General features: G+C 45.7%; 2 protein-coding genes across 2 annotated transcripts; one reads left to right on the forward strand and one right to left on the reverse strand.

Annotated features, from left to right (window-relative positions):
* The first annotated feature begins 10,021 nt into the window (after positions 1 to 10,021).
* LOC27206180 (sex determination protein fruitless) lies at positions 10,022 to 15,666 on the forward strand. Its single transcript, XM_039291526.2, has 2 exons — positions 10,022 to 10,455; positions 12,132 to 15,666. Exon 2 carries the CDS (start codon positions 12,396 to 12,398, stop codon positions 14,379 to 14,381), a length of 1,986 nt encoding a protein of 661 aa, XP_039147460.1. The 5' UTR covers positions 10,022 to 10,455; positions 12,132 to 12,395; the 3' UTR covers positions 14,382 to 15,666.
* LOC6735231 (zinc finger protein 33A) lies at positions 15,662 to 18,288 on the reverse strand. The gene is made up of 5 exons (XM_002082168.4): positions 17,813 to 18,288; positions 17,033 to 17,740; positions 16,634 to 16,973; positions 16,395 to 16,572; positions 15,662 to 16,334 (listed from the first exon to the last, which is right to left on the reverse strand). The coding sequence occupies exons 1-5, from the start codon at positions 18,041 to 18,043 to the stop codon at positions 15,890 to 15,892; spliced, it is 1,902 nt and encodes a 633-aa protein (XP_002082204.1). The 5' UTR covers positions 18,044 to 18,288; the 3' UTR covers positions 15,662 to 15,889.
* Between the last annotated feature and the right edge of the window lie 67 nt (positions 18,289 to 18,355).

Below are 18,355 nucleotides of genomic sequence, written 5' to 3' on the forward strand. Positions count from 1 at the left end.
GAAGGTCACAGAAAGAGATGTAGAGCTTGTACCTTACTTTTGAAAACATATTTAAAATGTATCTTTCTAATTAATTTAGTAGTGGGCAGAATATAAAAAGAGTAATTGGTTGCTATCTGCATTGCTTTGGACTCATTTCTTAGCATAACTAGCTATTATAAAACCCAATACTCATTTAACAATTGAAGTGCCCTGAAGGTTCGATGATCGCCGTGCTGTCGTGGCAATTATGCAATCTGAGGCGGCGTGGCCAGCATTTGAATTCCGAATGCCACGATCGTAGCCAAAATCGTGATGTGGCTTCAGTTTTGTTGGCGTAGGGCCGCCGATCCCAAAAATGAAAAACAAAAAGTCGAAAAGTGGAAGAAAAACCACGCGAGGCATGCAACAAATGCGCGAGTGTGCGTGTATCTGTGTATCTGTGCATCCACAAGTTCGAGTATCTTGTGTTTTTACCAATTTCCCCTTCTTCTAGGAAAGCCAAGATGGCGACCTCGCTATCGCCCCCCTCTTCACCCTCCCCCACCCATTGCACGGTTTTCTTTTGCTTACTTTGTTGTCGTTCTTCTTTGGCGTTTTTGTTGACATTACCGAAAATGCTTTATCGCACTGCCGCTGCAGTTGTTTCCCTCTCTTTCGCTGCACCTACTCGCGTCTCTTTCGCGCATGCACATGTGCAACGCATTTTCCCGAAAATTAAATGCAACATTGCGCCGCCGCGACTCAATTGCGTGGTTAATGCTAATTATTTGTTATTCCACAGGCGAGAAACGACGGAAAATGCAGGAAAACGGGAAAAACAGAAGTGGAAAACACACACATATTTTTGGAAGACACGCACATGGGACGTGCAATTGCTGGCGATTTCCGGCCGCACAGCGCCGAAAAAATAATAAAAACTGAAAATAGATAGAGCGGCGACTGTACCAGCGAGCACAGTTTAAATTGGCTATAATGACCTTCGGTGGTTAAATTAGTTCGTGTTTAAGAAACGGCGTCAAGTAGCAGCAATTAAAGTCAAGTTTCTGCCAATAAGAGTGTTTGTGGCTTGGAAACCATCTTCAAAAAACAATGATCATTATTACTTTTACTTTTAAATTAATCATTATTATTTGTACTTTTAAAAAAACCTAAACATGTAAAATCTGTAATATGTTATATGTGTTTTTGAATACATTTAAATGGCAAAAGAATAATTTCTTACCCCAATTAATTAATGTAAAAGACTTAGGAACTAAAAAACCAAATTGACATGTTTCACAGACTTCGTTATAAATGCAAATAAAGCCACAAAGGGTTTAAACAGTTTGGCAATTGATCGACTCACGTTGTCATTAGACATTGAGCGATAGTATTGCCCTCGAGTGTGCTTGTGGCACTTTGATTGTAATTAATGGGCTGCAATATTTATCCAATGCGAGCGAGCAGGGAAGACACTTGGTCTGCAATCTCCAAGATCCCAAGATAATAATAATAATGGCCTGTCACTCAGAAAGCAACTGCAGCAGCCGAGATCTTCGCCTCATCCTCAGCCAGCAGCAGACCAACAATCGTCTTTGTTGGTGGCATTGGACAATGGAGGACAATTTCTCGGCCACTTGTCAAAATAATTTGCGCCTGTCTTTGGGCCTCAAGATGCGGATACCTGCCGTGCAATTGTTGACTTAGTTGCACTCCCGAGTACGTGAAATGTGTGAGAAATTCTTGGACAAACTCGGGGAAACAACATCTACGGATCCGGAAAATAGAAGCCCGAGAAGGGGTAGACTAATATTGGCCGAACATGCGATTAATGCGATTATATGGCTGTATACCCATTTTCCATTGGCCCCAAAACTGCTGCGACAAGTGATGGTGCAGTAAATTCCCGAAAAATTATCACCTGTGCACCCAAAGGGAAGCAATAGTTCAATAACCCAACAAAGAGCCACCAGAAGAATGACGAGAAATTATGGCAGCAGCAGCGCACAAAGAGCTGGGAATATCCCGATCCTATAGACGAAGGACTATGCACCATGGGCGAAGGACAAACCAAAGCGAATGCCCAAATCGATTGCTGCTCCTGTTGCAAGAAGAGGCGGGGGCCACTGCCACAGTTGCATCCACATGCAACAGGATGCTCGCACACGCACAAATGCGGGATGAAATCCTCGAATGCCTGAAAATCCCTGGGAAAAGTTAACTTTTTGATTCGATCGAGAGAATAATAAGGGGCGCAGCCGTAGAATCACACGATAAAGTCACACGGACGGAGTAAAAAGGAAAATCGGTGAAAAAGGGAACATGTTGCAAGTCAGGATCGCAGTTGCAATCGCAGCTGATCGTGTGTTCAGCAGGTTGCTTCAAATGGGGAGAAAGGAGCTGAGGGCTAATGATAGTGTCGAACAAAGGACTAAATTGGCTCTGCAATTCCATGGGAATCCCTTTATCTGCCAGCTTATATAGGTAATTCTTTATGCGCAGAGCGGGTTCATATCTTTACTAGATCGTTAGATCAGACAAACCTCTATAAAGTGCAAACTTTTCGAAAAGCTTTGCTTCGCAAAATTCTAATGACAGTAAAGCTGACTAGATACTTTATTTAGAAAAGCTTATATGCATAAGAGAAGCAATTTGATCAGAATTTGTTTATTGCTAAAATTGTAGTAACAGTATCTGTTATAAGAAATCTCTTCTGCTCTATTATTGTTCAAAGCTTAATGAATAAACAATTTATTAAAGCTTTCTTTTGCAGAATGTTATGATGCTAATCTCACTAGACTTTCGTTAACTATGTTAAATTTATTCAAGGTTATAGTAACAATGGTTAAGCGATCTTATTACGTACTTAATATTGAATCAAAACACGAGAATATCAGTAATTCATATCTCAGAAAAAGTAACATGTAAGCATTTATACATTTTAAAAAGTTGGCACTAATGGATTGATTGATAAAGGTAAATTTTAAGAATTTATCAAAAAAGTGTAAGTATGTATGTAATGTATCTTTCCAGATCTTAAACGTCATTGCCAAGACCACAACAAGTCTTATATCTCTCGATCGTTCCAGAAAGCTCTTCTGCGTGGCTGGTGAATTCTCCTGGTGAGATTCTTTCGCCCAGCAAGCTCCACGCATTCGTGTTCTATTCTCCAACTAAGAACCACGTGTCTGGCGATTCTTTAAATCACCTCAAAGCGACAAAACACGACGCCAAGACAGCTTTTGACTTTTTGCGCGAAAATGGCGATATGCGATGTGCCAAAAATAAGCAAAAGCCCGCTCACCAATACTCGCAACATAGCAGCGCACACACATTTGGCGAAAAGCTTTCGTTTTGCTCTTTTTGTTGTGTGCAAAAATGCTCTCTGATTGGTCGGCTTGCGAATTTCGGGGGAATTCGCGAGTCGCAAAAGCGAATCGAAAGCTTGCACAATTTGCCGAGCGGCAACCGAAGGCCCTCGGCTCCACTTCGGACCCCATCGGCTCCAAAGAGCGAGGGAGCGAGAGCATCTGACTGTTTACGCGAAATTGTTATTGTTCGCAACTAGTTTTTGCGTTGTTTTTTTCGCTTTTTCTTGTTTTTTGCCGGCATTTTGCTCTTGAATTTTTGTTTTCGCTGCGAAATTCAAGTTCAAGTTTAGGGACGGCGGGAATGTTGTTATTGTTACTCAATTCTGGCGTGCTTTCGCACCAGAGTGTGTGTGTAAACGTATCTATGTGAGTGGGATTTGGGTTTGGTCTGTGGTTCTGTTGACGCAACTTGTTGCTTTCACGTATGGGGTAAAATATTTAAAGGGCTTTGAATGGGGTTTCTTGTTTTCCACAATTTAGAATACCTCTTGTACATTTATATCCATCAGATACTTCCACCACTTTTCTATCTGAGAGATACAAATCTTTAGAGCTCATTTATAAGATTCTTACTACATATTAATTTGTTTTTTCGCATTTACTCAAATATAAATTGTTCTAAACTTTAAATAGAGCAACAATTCCGCGCTCATTGGTTAGCAAGGCTTTTCGCTGTAATTGTCATTGAGCGATCCGTCCTTCCGCATTTTCACGTAGCCGCTTTTTGACCCTGGCCCACCGAATATGTTTTCGTGGTAAACAACAAACTCAACTCGAGAACCAAAACCATACACGCACACACACACCAATATAGATTACAAAAATTTGCGCCGCATTTTGCTGTAAACAAAAATTGTGTAATAATCAAGAGTGACCCTGAAAAGCGCTTCACAGATAAACAAGCGACCAACTGGCGGGTTATTTTTTTATTTGTCGGTTGTTGTTTTCGACTCATGACCGTGTTGATATATTTGCAAAATTCTTACGTGGGCCCAAGGGCCGATGATAATTCTATGCTCGACGAAAGAGCTTTCCCCCCTCCAGAGGCCCAAATTTATATATATTTTTTTTTTCGCTAGTTTGGGAACTTTGCTTTTTTGCTCAATTTGTGAGTCAGTGGCATTATGTACTAGTATATTATGTACAGTCGAAGCTTTTTTCTACACACACGCCATTTTTGCGGAGCTCTCTCTCTGCAGTCGAGAATCGGCGAAAGAATTAAAAAACAGATTCAGTCGGCAATACAGTCCCCACTCAGAAACAGAGAAACTGAGAAGCCCAGTTCCACTCGCAGTCCCTTTGGTAAACGCCTGAACTCAAGGTCAGTGCTCGTACCGCCGCAGAAGTTTGGCGGTCTGTCCAGAACTTACAGCGGAGCGACACATGTAAATCGCCGCTGCCAACCCTGCCCCGCCCTTCGAGATACACGAACTAACAGATACAGAGATACACGGATATATGTGCCCATCCGAATGCTTGTGAATACTGAAACACTTCTGAGAATCAGTTGTATTGCCCTTTTTTATACTATTTTTTTGTTGTTTAGTAACCTTGCGTCATTTTGCCATTCGAAGGCAAAGAGTTCACTTCGATCCAAGCCAGAAAACCAAAGAAAACTGCAGTGAAATATAGTGAAAATCGAACCAAACACACAATAATGCCGGTTAAAATGTTGGCTGACTTAAGACCAGTGAAAACGTGGCTAGACTATGTGCGAAAATGTGAATCGAATTATGGTTAGAATCAGCGTTCTGATCAGCCAGCAGATACATTTGTAAAACGTGTTCTACGCACTGAAAGAACCCCGAAAAACGTCGCTGGATCTTGCAGATACTATATGTACATGGAGTGAATAAAACAACAGCGGAAAAGCAAGGTAAGTACACACACACACTACGTATTCTATGGAGGGCGGTTTCGCCCCCACCTTCCCTTCCCATGTGACCATGGCCGTATAAATTCGAACCAAAATTCACAACGCTCGACTTGAAATTTCCCTCAAATTGCTAAAAATAAAATAACGCATTTGTGCGTGCGTGTGTGTGCGAGCGTGTTTTTGGTGAAAACATCGTGGAAAATGCACCCCATGCGCCGCACGAAAAATGCTAGCCTGTACTTAACGGGGGCGTGGTCGTCGGCTTTCCATTTCCCGAATTTCCACATGTTCATTGAGCGGCAAACTGCAACTGCAACCGACACACTCGAGTGGCGCTGGCGGCACAAATGGCATGGCTCGCTATTTATAGCCAACGCATTCGTATCTGCGCGCTACATGGAGAGCATATGTACTTTTGTATCTGTATCTATGCATATGCATATCTACGGCCGGATCTGCAACGACTTCGGCATATCTACATATATGTACGTAAAGGGACTGTCACTCGGGGAACGCGATTTGAGTTACAAACAATCATTGCAAACATCAGTTTTATATTTGTCGCCATACGCCCCACAGATATAAAGTCTTTAGCACACAGAGAAAAAATTAAATTAATTCTGCCATTTTTATGTGTCAACAACTCAATTGAATTTTGTCACAAGCGAAGTTTAACTTTTATTCATACAGAACTAAAAGGTATTTATTACACTAAGGCCGTTTTATAAACTTTTCTCTCTGTGTAAAGATTATATCTTTGTATCTGCGCCAGCGAAAACGATCACAAAATGGCCGACCCATGCAAAGTTGCAGTTGCACTAGAAGCCCCCCATCTCCACTTCCCCTCACACACTTTGCACACATGCACAGATGTATCTGTATCTTGTTTGCCTTCTCCCGCTTTTCCCCTCTTTCCCTGTTTCGCCTTCTTTCTGTTTGCTTTCGCCTAATTTTTCGTGCCTTTTTTACACAACTCTCGTTTAAATGTTGCCTTTTGCTTTGCTATCTGTCGGCCCTGTAAATGTATCTGTATCTGTGTGTTTGTGCTATGCTTTCGTATCTGTGAGTGCGTTGCAAAAGTGCAATGACCCATTCGTGGTCCGCTCCCCCCACTCCCCCGTCCATAACCCCGCCAGCGGACCCACCAACACCACCATCGCGCTTCGAAGTCGCGGTCTACGTGCCACTTTCCTTAGTTGCAGCGAATGACGCGCGCGATAAATTTCCAGCGTTTTCGTTTCTCCGCTGCTTCGTATTTGTCTAATTTTCCCTCTCTCCGTCGAATTTTTTCGTGGTCTTCTTGTTGCATTTTTTTATTAATTTCCCCGGGCTGCAGTTTTTGTTTGTTTTTCGACTGTTGCTCTACCCACACACAGGAAAGTACACTCGGAAAATGGGGGCTTGAAAAATGTATATTTTGAAATAACCATTTTTCTAAAGGCAATAGTCAAAAGACGTAAGCTGAAACTTAAACTTAAGATCAAAAATACAACTTTCCGAAGATCAATTTTAAAAACTCTACTTTTCTCTGAGTGCAGTGTGTATCTGCTAGATAGTATTCGTATTTTTGCCCTTCCGCCGCGTGAGTTTTGTGTAAACACTGGGCGGAAAGGGGAGAGATATCTCTAAATTTTCGCCTCCATTAGCACACGAGTGCGAGCGGCGATCTTTATGGCAGGTCCTGCCGAGATCCTGTCGCTGAACCAAACTCCGCAGGCTGCCCATTGTCCATCGTAGGCGGCGGCTCCTGTTTGCCCTTTGAGCCACGCTAATTGCCTTTTGTGTTGGAGAGAATTTTCACGTGCCGCTGCTACTTCAAAGATGCTCTAAGAGGCGACACTTCAGCAACTGAGAATGCTCAAGAATCTCAGCAGCTCGCTCGAAAGATGCCCAGGTAAAAGCAAAAGATACGAGGGCTAAAGGTAAAGGGTTGCCTGGGAAAAGCCGGAAAAACGCAACCTCGATGTGTGTGTGCGTGTGTGTTCTTCTTTTTTCCGCATTCATTTTTTACTTTGCATGACAAATGCTGCTATCAAGTCCAGACATTGATTGAAACCCAAAGCAAGGCTTTTCCTGGAAAATCCGTTTCTTCCTTTTTTCGCATGCAAATATTTTACAGTATAGTCGCTCAATGGTAATGACCAAAAAGCAAAGGGTTACGCATCGTAAAACGCCGTTCCTTCGAACTATTTTGGCATATTTTTGCGAAAAGCCGTAAACCCATAAATACCAGACGAAACCCTTTCGCTGTCGCCATAAAAATCTTCCAGCAGGTCAAAGGTTTCGATTCCAGAGGTTTTTATTGCCATATGCTGACCAGCAAACAAAGAGCTGATAATAATAATCGCGAAAATGCGCAGAGGAAAACACATTTGTCGTGCAGTTTGCAAACACAAATACGAAATGCAAATTCAGATTCAAATTCAGATTTAAGCTGAGAGTGCAAACTCAGAGGTGATAAGAAGCACTTTGGAACAATGCCATTTTGAGCAGATGACTGCAAATTAGTGCTGCTCGATGAACAAAGAATTGCTTGATTGTTAAATCATTTTAGGGCCTTTTCTTTTTCGCTAGGATCCACACATGTCCAACGAGCAGGTAGTGAACAGGATACAAGGATACTAGCAGTTCATTAAGAGTCCTTCGCTTCATTGAGCGACTGTCTTGCGGTTGGATTATGTGCGGATTTCTCCTTGCTAATCCCCCATAATGAGCGGTGGCTTTGAGCTGGGAAAACGTCTTTATCTCCGGTATTAGCCAGATTCCAGCCAGCAGTTAGTCAAAAAGTCAGCAAAGTCAACACTGACCAGAGGATAATCCATTTAAGGAAATTCTCTGTGATCGACACATGTGGAGTGTCGGGGAGTTTCCTCGGACTAACTGAGCATCTTTATAAGTTATTAATTTATTAATTAAGCTAAGCTAACATATAAAAAAAACATCAAAAAGTAACTTAAGGTCATTAAAACAGAAACAACTCTTTTACGTAATCATTTAAGAACCTGCAAAACTAAACGATTTCAAAGGTTTACTATATTCTTGATTTTTATTTTTCACTAATATTTTTCTTATAAAGAAGTGATATTTCGTTAGTCCGTCGTATTACAGCCTCTTGGAATTCACATTTTACACTTTCACTGGGACATTGACAGGCGCTGGGGGTAATGATGATAAGATTACAAGTGGGGAAAGGGGTCGGGGCTCACATATATGGAAGCATTGTAGTTAAAAGAGTAAAGCCCCGGGGCTCTTGTCCATAAATGCTCGAGTCCAGATTACGGAGTCCGAGTTGCGGCAACTTTTCCGCTTTTTTATGCCCGTACTTACACACATTTCTTGCACTATCAGCTTGGTGCCGAAATCCGCGGGGGCGGGGGGAGGTGAATGCACTTGCGAACTAGTTTTTCGGACTCTCGGGTGAAGATAGTGTTGGCCGATCTCGCGGAGCTGCCAAAAAAAAAAAACAAAAAACAAAGAATGCATTTGAAAACACGGGCGGACGGAAAATGGCCCCGTGAAATGCGGTTGACCTTAATTTCCAAACATGATTAATGGGTTTGGCAAGCCGAAGTGAAGGCGGGCGGGACGGGGAGGGGGTTGATACACAGAGGAAACGACGATGAAAAACCTAATGATCAACAATTAAAAAATGTAAGTTGAGCTGTGGCCAGAAATGTGTGGGGTACAGCTGGTACAGATGACCATTGCAAATAGGGAAAGGTTCTGTTTGTGAACTCGATTTTTAGGCAAAATTAGAAAATACTTAATATTGAATCTTAACCTAAAAATTTTACTATGCAGTATTTTTTATTCGATTGTTACTGTTATCGCTAGTTTTATAATGTTAAAAAGGGCTGCAGATCGTTCGATCTTTAGAAAGTCCATTACCTAAGGACTCCTTGGAAACCTCAACCCCAAAGAATGCTATTTTAGAAAAATAAAAAACGAGATACCCTAAGACATTTTACAGGTGCCTCACATGATTTGCATGATAATAACGAAATCCCAAATTGGCAGTATGTCATATGTTACCCTTTTAAAACGCATCCCCTAGCGACCGTTAATTTGCAATTTGCATAAAAAATCAAGAAATCGAAGGGTTATCGTCCGAAGGGTCGAAGGTCGAGACATATGCAAATTAATCGCGTTGCAGGCCAAAACTGCATTCAATTGTGCATTGATTGCCGAAGGTCGTTACTTTATCTCTACACTTAAATTCAAATTTGCATAACTAAGAAGTTGTGGCAGAAAAAAAAAAAACGTTGAAAGAGAGTAAAGCGAGAAAAATAGAAAATACACGAAAAGGCAAGGCGACAAAGTATCAAAACAGGCAGTTCAAAATGGCGACGAATGCCGCGGAGAAGCGAAACGAGGAGAAAGGGTGTCGAATAAAATAGTAAAGATCGAACAACGAAAGACCCGAGACCAGTTATTCACGCAACCTGCCTAAATTCGAGTATTAACCAAAGAAGAAGAAAAAGAAACGTAAAAAATGCAGTCGCCAAAAAGGCAAAAGACTGGGACACAGCTATGCACCTCTCCCTCGCACACACTGCATCCAATGGCAGCAGCCATATATGCAGCTTGCACACACATGCACGCTCGCACACGCACACAAGCACTCGCAATCGCAATCTCGCTCACGCACAAAACTGCAACTGCGCGAAAGAGAGGGCGCGAGGGTGGATTCGTAGCACAGTTTTCCTGTTTCCCCTTCGCATTCGAACAGTTTTCTCGCCGCTCTCTCGCTCTCACCCTCTGTGCATCGCTCCATCCCGCTCTGGCAGCGCTCGGGAAATTTGGTCTTCAATGACTTGCTGCACACGAAAACCGTGGCAGTTTTATTCAAGTTTGAGCGCTCGAATCTGCAACAACGTGCACGCAAAACTCTCAAAATTTTCTCAAAAACATCAAAATCACAAGGCGAGCGGAAAACTCAAGTATAAACGCTAAACGTGTCGCAGTTTCTTGGAAAATATCTAATATTTTTGGCAACATCTCGTGTTTTGTGCAATTGTGTGTGTGTGTGGAGCAGAAGAGCGAACAACAAGGAAAAATACCAACTAAAAAAAACTCTGTTCTGAGAATGTGAAAACATTTTTAACATCGAAAAACTCCGAAAGCTACAAATTTAAACAACAGTGGACAACTGAATGCGAAATACCCTTCAAAGTGTTCCAGCAACTAAATTGGCCACTTAGCACTATCAATACTGTGCCCCACCTGCGGCATTTTCATTATTTCGTGGTAAGGTTATAAATAAATTATTTTACCTAATTTTAACTCGAACTCAGAATATTATTAAAATTGGGTTTCGCTTAGGCAGTAACCCTAAGATGGTTGCTTATTATTTTCCATTATTAAAAGTTCACTTTATAACTCAGTAGCACAGTGCTCTTTTCCGAATTATTTTTGGTGTAATTTCGCAATTTTCGAGCCCAATACGTGTCAAAAAAAAAAAAAAAAAATAGAAACTGGAAACCCTAAGCCCAGCGAAACCGGTTCCCAAGTGCATTCGCCTCAATGACGTTTGTGATAATTTTAATTAAACGTTTTTCTCACAAAATGGTGGCCGCTGTTGGCGAGCGCTGTTAGCAAAAGTTGGCCAAAGCTTTCCGCTTCCCGCCGCGAGCTTTCGATCATTTGGCGATCGTGGCGTATACGCAATGCGCGATCTTCGAGGCGTTGAGGCGTCGCCTTTATGGCATTATTATAACCGCATCTAATGCGCTTGCTTCTTGCTGCAAAATCGCCTACCTGCTCGCTGTTGCGCAAAACGGGAGTGGGAACTGGAATGGGAATGGGATCGGGATTGGGATCTCCGCAGGTTGCCCATTATCCTGTCGGCTAGACAATGGCTAGACAACAACAATTGATGATCTCTTGCGCATTTTCCGCAGACAATAATGCGATCGTTTGTTTGCCGCCTTTGTCTGATTGTCCGCATTTCTTTACTCATTTTTTTGCCATATACCTTCTGGTTTATTTTTTACGCTGCCTCGCCCCTTTGACATTTTCCTCTTGTTGTCTGATTGCCATTATCGTTTATGGGGGGATCCTGCGCCACTATACCTGTTGGTAACTGGAGATTCACACACGCCACATGGCCGCAATTTGGGATGCGAACTCCTTGACGAATGGCCAACACATGACGCCAGGATGCCAGCATATGGCGTCCACTTGAATCTGAAACTCGACCACAACCCGAGTACCGAATTTGAAGTCATGCCAAGGACAAGGGCATAGGCATATGGCCTGCCTTTCGCCCCGCTCCCCTTCCTTTTTCGTACACGAAATGAATGAAAATTATTGCAAGTTTTTCAGCCACATTTTCCCTTATTTTCCTTGCCTTCCCATTTCCATTGCCCGATTCCAGGCAGCGGTGGCGGTAAAAAAAAGAAAGCCTGACATTATACATATAGATTTGAATATGTATATGTATGCGTAAAAGTAAAACGCGCGAAAAGCAGCCGGAAAAATACGCGCACACATCTTTCGAGGGATGTTTGCATATTTTTTTCCCCCATTTTTCCTACACGTTTTCCTCGACACCACCACTGCCACCCACCGCCAACTTCCCCATTTCACTTTCACTTTTTTTTACGGCGCATAAAACTTCGGGGGGTGGCGAAGGGCATAAATTTTACAAGAAAGATTTTCCGCCAAAAAAAAAAGAGAAATGGTGGAACTGGAGGAGCGACCATCCCCAGTTTCGCACACCTGACTTCCATTTGCCCACATTGGCCTGTGTGTATGGAAGCTTCTGTTTGTGCTTCCTGTTGATTTTAGCAACCCATGCGAAATTTGAAATGTGCCACACCAACCCTCTGACATTTGCCAAAATCTAATCGTTTGGCCGAGGCCCTGGAACTCGTACTAATTAGCATTTTCTCCGCTTGTTCTCTTTCGTTTCCGTTAACCAGGCAACCAGGTGATCCGTAGGCCTTAAACTGGCGCTCAAGGTCAGGAAGCATCTATCCTTCTACTCGCCGACGCTGCTGAGCGCCGCCTTCACCAGTCTGAACGGTGTGTACAACAACAGCAGCAATAGCAGCGATCCCGCTCCGGACGAGGAGCCCGACCAGCCAGCGAGCCAGCACCACATCCACCATTCAAGGGTGAGCCACCACCACATTCCGCGGGAGGCCAAACAGGACAGGGATCGCGAGACGGAGCGCGACCAGGAGATGGGCGGCCCAACGGCGCCGGTGGCCAGCAGCGGCGAGGTGGGACAGACGTACTGCCTCCGCTGGAACAACCATCAGACCAATCTGGTACAGATTCTGCACGCCCTGCACGAGGTGGGCAGCTATGTGGACTGCAGCCTGGTGGTGGACGATGAGCAGTTCCAGGCCCATCGCGTGGTTCTGGCGGCCAATTCACCGTATTTCCAGCACATCCTGAAGGATGTGCCGCAGGACCACTGCAGCATCATACTGCCGGGAGTGAAGGGCTTCGAGATTGCCGCTTTGCTGCAGTACATGTACACGGGCGAGACGACGGTGACCAAGAGCCAGGAGCCGGAGATTCTGCGCACAGCCAAGGAGCTGCAGGTCAAGGGTCTGTACGACAACTTGATGAAGTTCAATCATGCCAGCGTCACGCCCACCTCCAGTTCGGGAGCTGGCGGAGCCAAGCCCCAGAATGGATCAGCATCCAACCACTCCTCATCCGTGATCTCCACATCCACGCACATCTCGCCCAGTGCCGCCATTTCGAGCAGCTGCTCGCCACCACCGCCGCCGCAGTTTGGCTATCAGCCGGGCTATAGCCACTATCCTCAGCAGCAGCAGATGTCGGCCGGTCAAATTCCGGCCGGTGAGGCTCCACTGACCCCCACCCAGGCCACGCCCCACTCGGCGGCCTCGGGAGCGGGAGAAGCCGGTGGTCAGTGGCCACTGACACCCTCCGCCGCCGCCGCCATGTTGAACTCTGTCTACGAATCAGCCGCCGATATGAATCCTCTCAAGCGCAAGAAGCTGTCGGCCATTTCAAGCATGCTTCTGAGTGGTAATCGCGACACACCCATCCTGAGAAACGTTCTGGCTCAAGCTAATCCCGCTGACTCCTCGCAACCCGGACCAATGAATGCCAATGGAGAGAAGACGCCGACTCATCCACACCAGAACACCCAGCTTCCTGCCGGATTGGGAGTAAGTGGAGGCGAGCGCAACCACAGCTTCAATGGCTCCGACTACGGCGGCGACAAGGAACCACTTTCTCCCTACACAGATCGATCCTTCGAAGAGGAGACCGGTCAGTCCGGCGGCAAGAAGCCGGAATGGAAGCGGTACAAGCAATATACCAGAGCGGACATGATGTGCGCCATCCAAGCGGTGAGGGAGGGAATGAGTGCCCTGCAGGCGAGCAGGAAGTACGGCCTGCCTAGTCGCACTCTCTACGACAAAGTCCGTAAGCTGAACATCACCACAGGACGTGGCACCCATCGCACACCCAAGCGCAGCCCTCCGGGAGCTGAGTCCTCACAAGGTTTTTCCTATTCCGCTGCGGCAGCCGCTGCTGCCCACAACTACGGTCATGGCCATGGCCATCACTCGGAGGTGAAGCGTGATCAAAAGGTGGACCATGTGCCCGCCCATCACGGCATGCCGCCCACCATTCCACCCTCAGCTGCGGCCCTTCTGGATCACGCTTTCCTTCAGCAGGCTCTGGAGAACCGTGGTGGTGACATGGCCGGCCGAGAGGCTCTCCATGCCATGGCCCTGGCCGCAGCGGCCCATGCCGCTGCCAATCGCCTGTCCAGCAGTCCGGCGGAGTTGGACCAGCGCTCCAATGGCCACGGCATGCGGTCGCCCAGTCCGCAAGGTCGTCACTACCCGCACGAGCAGGAGGCCATGGACTTGGAGATGGAGAAGCACGAGCAGAATATAATCAAGAGGGAACGCGACCAGGACGAGCGTGAAGATGCGGACGATGAGGAGGATCATGAGCAAGAGCACGTGGAGGATCTCTCGCTGGCTAGAAAGGAGCGGCCACCATCGCCCTACTCGCCCCAGCCAACCGAGGCTGGTGCCGGCGTGATCATGCACGCCAGCAGTGCGTCCGCCAATGGCAAGGATCACGAGGATTACCCATCCTCGCCGCAGTTCGTTCCCATGGGGCTGAAGAGGGAGCTGATGGAAGGCGAGGACGCTCAGGCCCGGGCCGACTGATTGACGCTCACCATGGCCTGGCAGTATGCCACGGACAGCCTAGACTCCTTGGAGTAGGCCAGGCTTAGATAGCAACTCCTATTATTCAACCCCAATTAGATCCATCCTTGTGTTACTTTCCTTACTTACCATCGGCGACTCAGGCGCCGACCAGCGTTGGTGAAGCTTTAAACGAAGAAACCTCATCCCAGTCGTTGTGGGAATCATCCGCACCAGCACCTGGCACCCATCGAAAATCAAACCCACACACTAAACTAAATTGTTGTCAGCATCACTTTGTGCCTAAAAAACAAAAACGTTAGGATATAGATAGTAGGATAGGACAGCATAGAATACATATAGATACCCTTAGGCTAGGCACTCGTAGGCCATCTTTGGAAACCAGCTAGTTGTAGGCCTTAAAACAGTACTCCTCCACCATCCCAGATGCTGGCCAACTGACAAACTAAGATATGTGTGCATATGTAAACCCACTTACATAAGACTGAAGGCGGCATCGGGAGGCGGTGGAGGAGCTATCTAAGGACAGAGCAGAAGAGGCTCCCATCAGAATGGGTTAGCGGGTTAGCTACACCTTGTACAACTTTGTTAAATGCCAGTGATTTGTTTTAAAAATTATTAGCACTAGATTATTTATAACGACCATGCATGTACGTGGCCTTACTTTTATGATTTTCGAATCGAAGAGAGAACAGAAGATCCCACTTGAACAGAACTACCTCAAATAGCGTATCTTTGTTAGCCTCATGTTATCCTGTTAGCGAGATATTTAAATCGTCCTGGGTTGAATTTATAAGACTGACACCGACTCAAACGTACCACGAGCAAGAGCACACGCATTAAAATAAAATAAAATAAAATAAAATTACAAACTAAACTTAAATACGAATCGAGATCCTTAGTTGAAAATATGTAAGTTTTCCGCAAATTGATTAGTTCTAAGGCCATCAACTAAACGTAAGCACTACAACTAAACTATTTATAAGGCAAACAAAACAAAACAAAAAACAACACACATGAAAACATGCGCTGGGGGCAATGCAATAGGCTCTTTAATTATAAACACCTACACTTATGCAACTATATAGTCGTACGGTCGATAATGTTAAATTGTTATACGAGTAACTCTGTACATAGCATCATAGTCCACACATACACATGCGAATTATAGATCTAGTTTTAAGTATTCCGAATTGTACTGCAATTTAAATTATCCCTAGACACCCGACTTTCATCATGTAAAGATCAGCGAAGGAACGCGAAATAAACTGACTGAAGAATCAAATAACTAATGCGCTTTTATCTGACAACGGCACAATATTTATTATAAAAAATACCAATATCTAAATTTACTAGAGTTGATTATCCAAAGAGAACGCAATAGTCGAGCATCTCGTTGCTCGACCAAAGAGTGTGCATATAAGCACTTTACACTCTGCTAGTAACGCGTAGCATGACCTATTCGAATATATTGCAGACGAAGAATGGAGCTCACAACAAGTTCGTAATCAGTGACAGCCCACGCAGTTCGGATTTCGCTCCTCGAAATCGCAAATTCCGATGGCGAAACGAAAGGGTTTATGTTGGGGCAAGTGCATGGGCTGCGTGGAAGGCATCGGTGTTCGCGGAATATAAAACTCACGCTCTTCGTACGTCTTGACTATTCGAGGATAGTCCGATGACCTTGGCACATGGCAGTTGACAATCGAGAGCGAACGATCAATGCTGATGAGCGGCTCGTCGTTGGGACTGTGCCCCAGCTTTTTGCAATGGGCCAGCAGCTTAGCCTCGCTAAGGAACTCAAATCGGCAGAAGTTGCAGTGGTAATTGATCCCTTTTCTGTGCAGCTGGAAGTGGCGATCCAACTGGTGCTGCAACTCAAACTCTTCGCGGCACTTATGGCAGATGTAGAGGCCTCGGTTCTGCAGATGCATATGGTAGTCTAGGAAGACCCTGCACGGAACAAAAATAAACCAATAAACTACTTTCTTAAAAAAGTTCGCTGCCACTTACTTGCTGGTGAACACATCGCCGCACTTGTGACAGTAGAACCAGCTCATCTTCCAGTGCTCCATGTAGTCGTGCTTCATAAGAGCCACTAGGGTGTCCGTCTGGTAGCCACAGTCAGGCGTGAAACAAGTGAAAGATTTCAGTCGCACCTGCGTCTTCAGCAGATCCAGTAAGTAAAGATCTGTCAACGGATAGCAAGACTTATTGATACAGAACGATAACATATTTCAAAGGATATTTACCATACTCCTTGTCGGTGGTCATGTGCGTTTCCACCATTCCGTAGTCTCCGTACAAAAGGGAGAGATTACCAGCGCTGTTGCTATTGCTGCGGCTGTGGTTAACAATCCAGTCGCCAGTAAAGTTCATACGTCGCGCGTACATTGCGTCCTCCTCGCCCTCTAGTTCCTCCCCACCGCTTTCGATCTCTTCATCTTCTTCGTCCTCTTCCTCCTCATCCATGTCGTACCTATCCCAGGCTTCGGAGCATGCCCGTGAGCGAGAGCGTGTCGAGCAGGCCCTTGGTACCCGGGAAGTCATAACGGTTTGGCCTGATTCCTGCTGCTCCAGAATTGCTAAGGCCTGTACAGAAAAGCGAAACATGTAAGTATATCATTTTTGGGGGATGCATGCATACTAACCTCCTGCTTGGCCTGGCAGATGGTGTGATGCATTTCCCACTCATACTTCGTGTCCAATTGGGCTTCGCACAAATCACACGGATATCGCTGCAGATGCTTAACCCGCTCATGCTGTCGCTTACTGATTAAGGACTCGAACTCTGCGTCGCAATGCCGGCAGTAGTATATGCGCGATGATCGGGTGACTCTGGATGGCGCCTCTTCATCATAGCTGGCCTCATTTAGTACCCGGCATTTGGCGCGCGATGGACGGGGCTGCTTTCTGCGCGTTTTGGAGCAGCGCCTCAAGTGCTGGGCGTAGTAATCCCGTCGAAAATAGGCTCGACCACATTCATGACACTCCAGTCGTGTTCGCCATTTCCAGCCCTCCGCATGCTTCTCTTCCGTTTCCTTGGCCGATGGAGAATATGGTTGTTGGGCGAGGTACACTTCCAGCACGGAGCAGGAAGAACGCGAGCGAACACTCTCCCCGCTGTGGGCCACCTCATCCTGACTCTCAATCAAGGTGGTGGACACCTCTGCATCAGCAATGGGCGGACTGTGCTGGCTGGGTGAAGTCGTGGTGGTTGTCACCTTGGTGGTTTCACCTCCAGAACGCTGCAGCCGTTGCATGCGCTGCATCAGGGATCGAGTGACCTCCGAATGCATGTTTAGCTTGCACACGCACTCCACGCAAATGGCCTTCAATGTGGATCGGATTACATCTGCCTGAGAATGAAGGAAATCAAAATCAAAGAGTTAGCCTGGGTGTCGTTACTGGATGATGTCTTGAGTACCCACATGGATCTTCCAGTCGCGACTCAGGCGACGTTGCATTACATGGTTGGAGCGCAGATCCAACAGCGCCGACGCCTTGGCGGCACCACAAACGGTGCAGTTGGCATCGTTGGCCTCCGCCTCCCGCTCGGTCCCTACATGATTCTGTTCCTGATCCCGCCGATTGTCATGTTCAACGGAGCAATTGCCGTCGGTGCTGCTGGGTTCCGGATCCGGAGCCGTGGCATCCTGCATTCTGCTGTAATAGGGGCACTACTGGATAACAAATGGCACACAGGTTGGCTTCCCGCCGGTTCCGGCTAAACTCAATATGTTGCACTTGCTCCTTATGTCATTCCTTTGCCGCATTAGCTGCGTGAGTCGAAAAACTATCCTCAAAACCGCCGAAATCCAAGTGTTTTTATCAAGTAAATATTTTTTGAAGAGCAGAATGCAGTGTGACCGTTGTGGTCGTTGAGTAAATATACCACCGGACACTTCAAAAGTCTGGCAGCGCGAACCGGTAATTTCAGTTAGTTTTAAAGTGAGAGAATTCAATTTTGGATA

This window comes from Drosophila simulans, chromosome 2R (assembly GCF_016746395.2).
Source record: "Drosophila simulans strain w501 chromosome 2R, Prin_Dsim_3.1, whole genome shotgun sequence".
NCBI classification, from domain to species: Eukaryota; Metazoa; Arthropoda; class Insecta; order Diptera; family Drosophilidae; genus Drosophila; species Drosophila simulans.

Excerpts from the sequence above, each read along its gene's own strand:
- LOC6735231 (XM_002082168.4), bottom strand. The coding sequence starts at position 18,043 with ATGCAGGATGCCACGGCTCCGGATCCGGAACCCAGCAGCACCGACGGC. Across the intron at positions 16,573-16,633 it reads GACCACCGACAAGGAGTATG|ATCTTTACTTACTGGATCTG; the intron begins GTAAATATCCTT and ends ATCCGTTGACAG. Across the intron at positions 16,335-16,394 it reads GGCGATGTGTTCACCAGCAA|GGTCTTCCTAGACTACCATA; the intron begins GTAAGTGGCAGC and ends TGTTCCGTGCAG.
- LOC27206180 (XM_039291526.2), top strand. The coding sequence starts at position 12,396 with ATGGGCGGCCCAACGGCGCCGGTGGCCAGCAGCGGCGAGGTGGGACAG.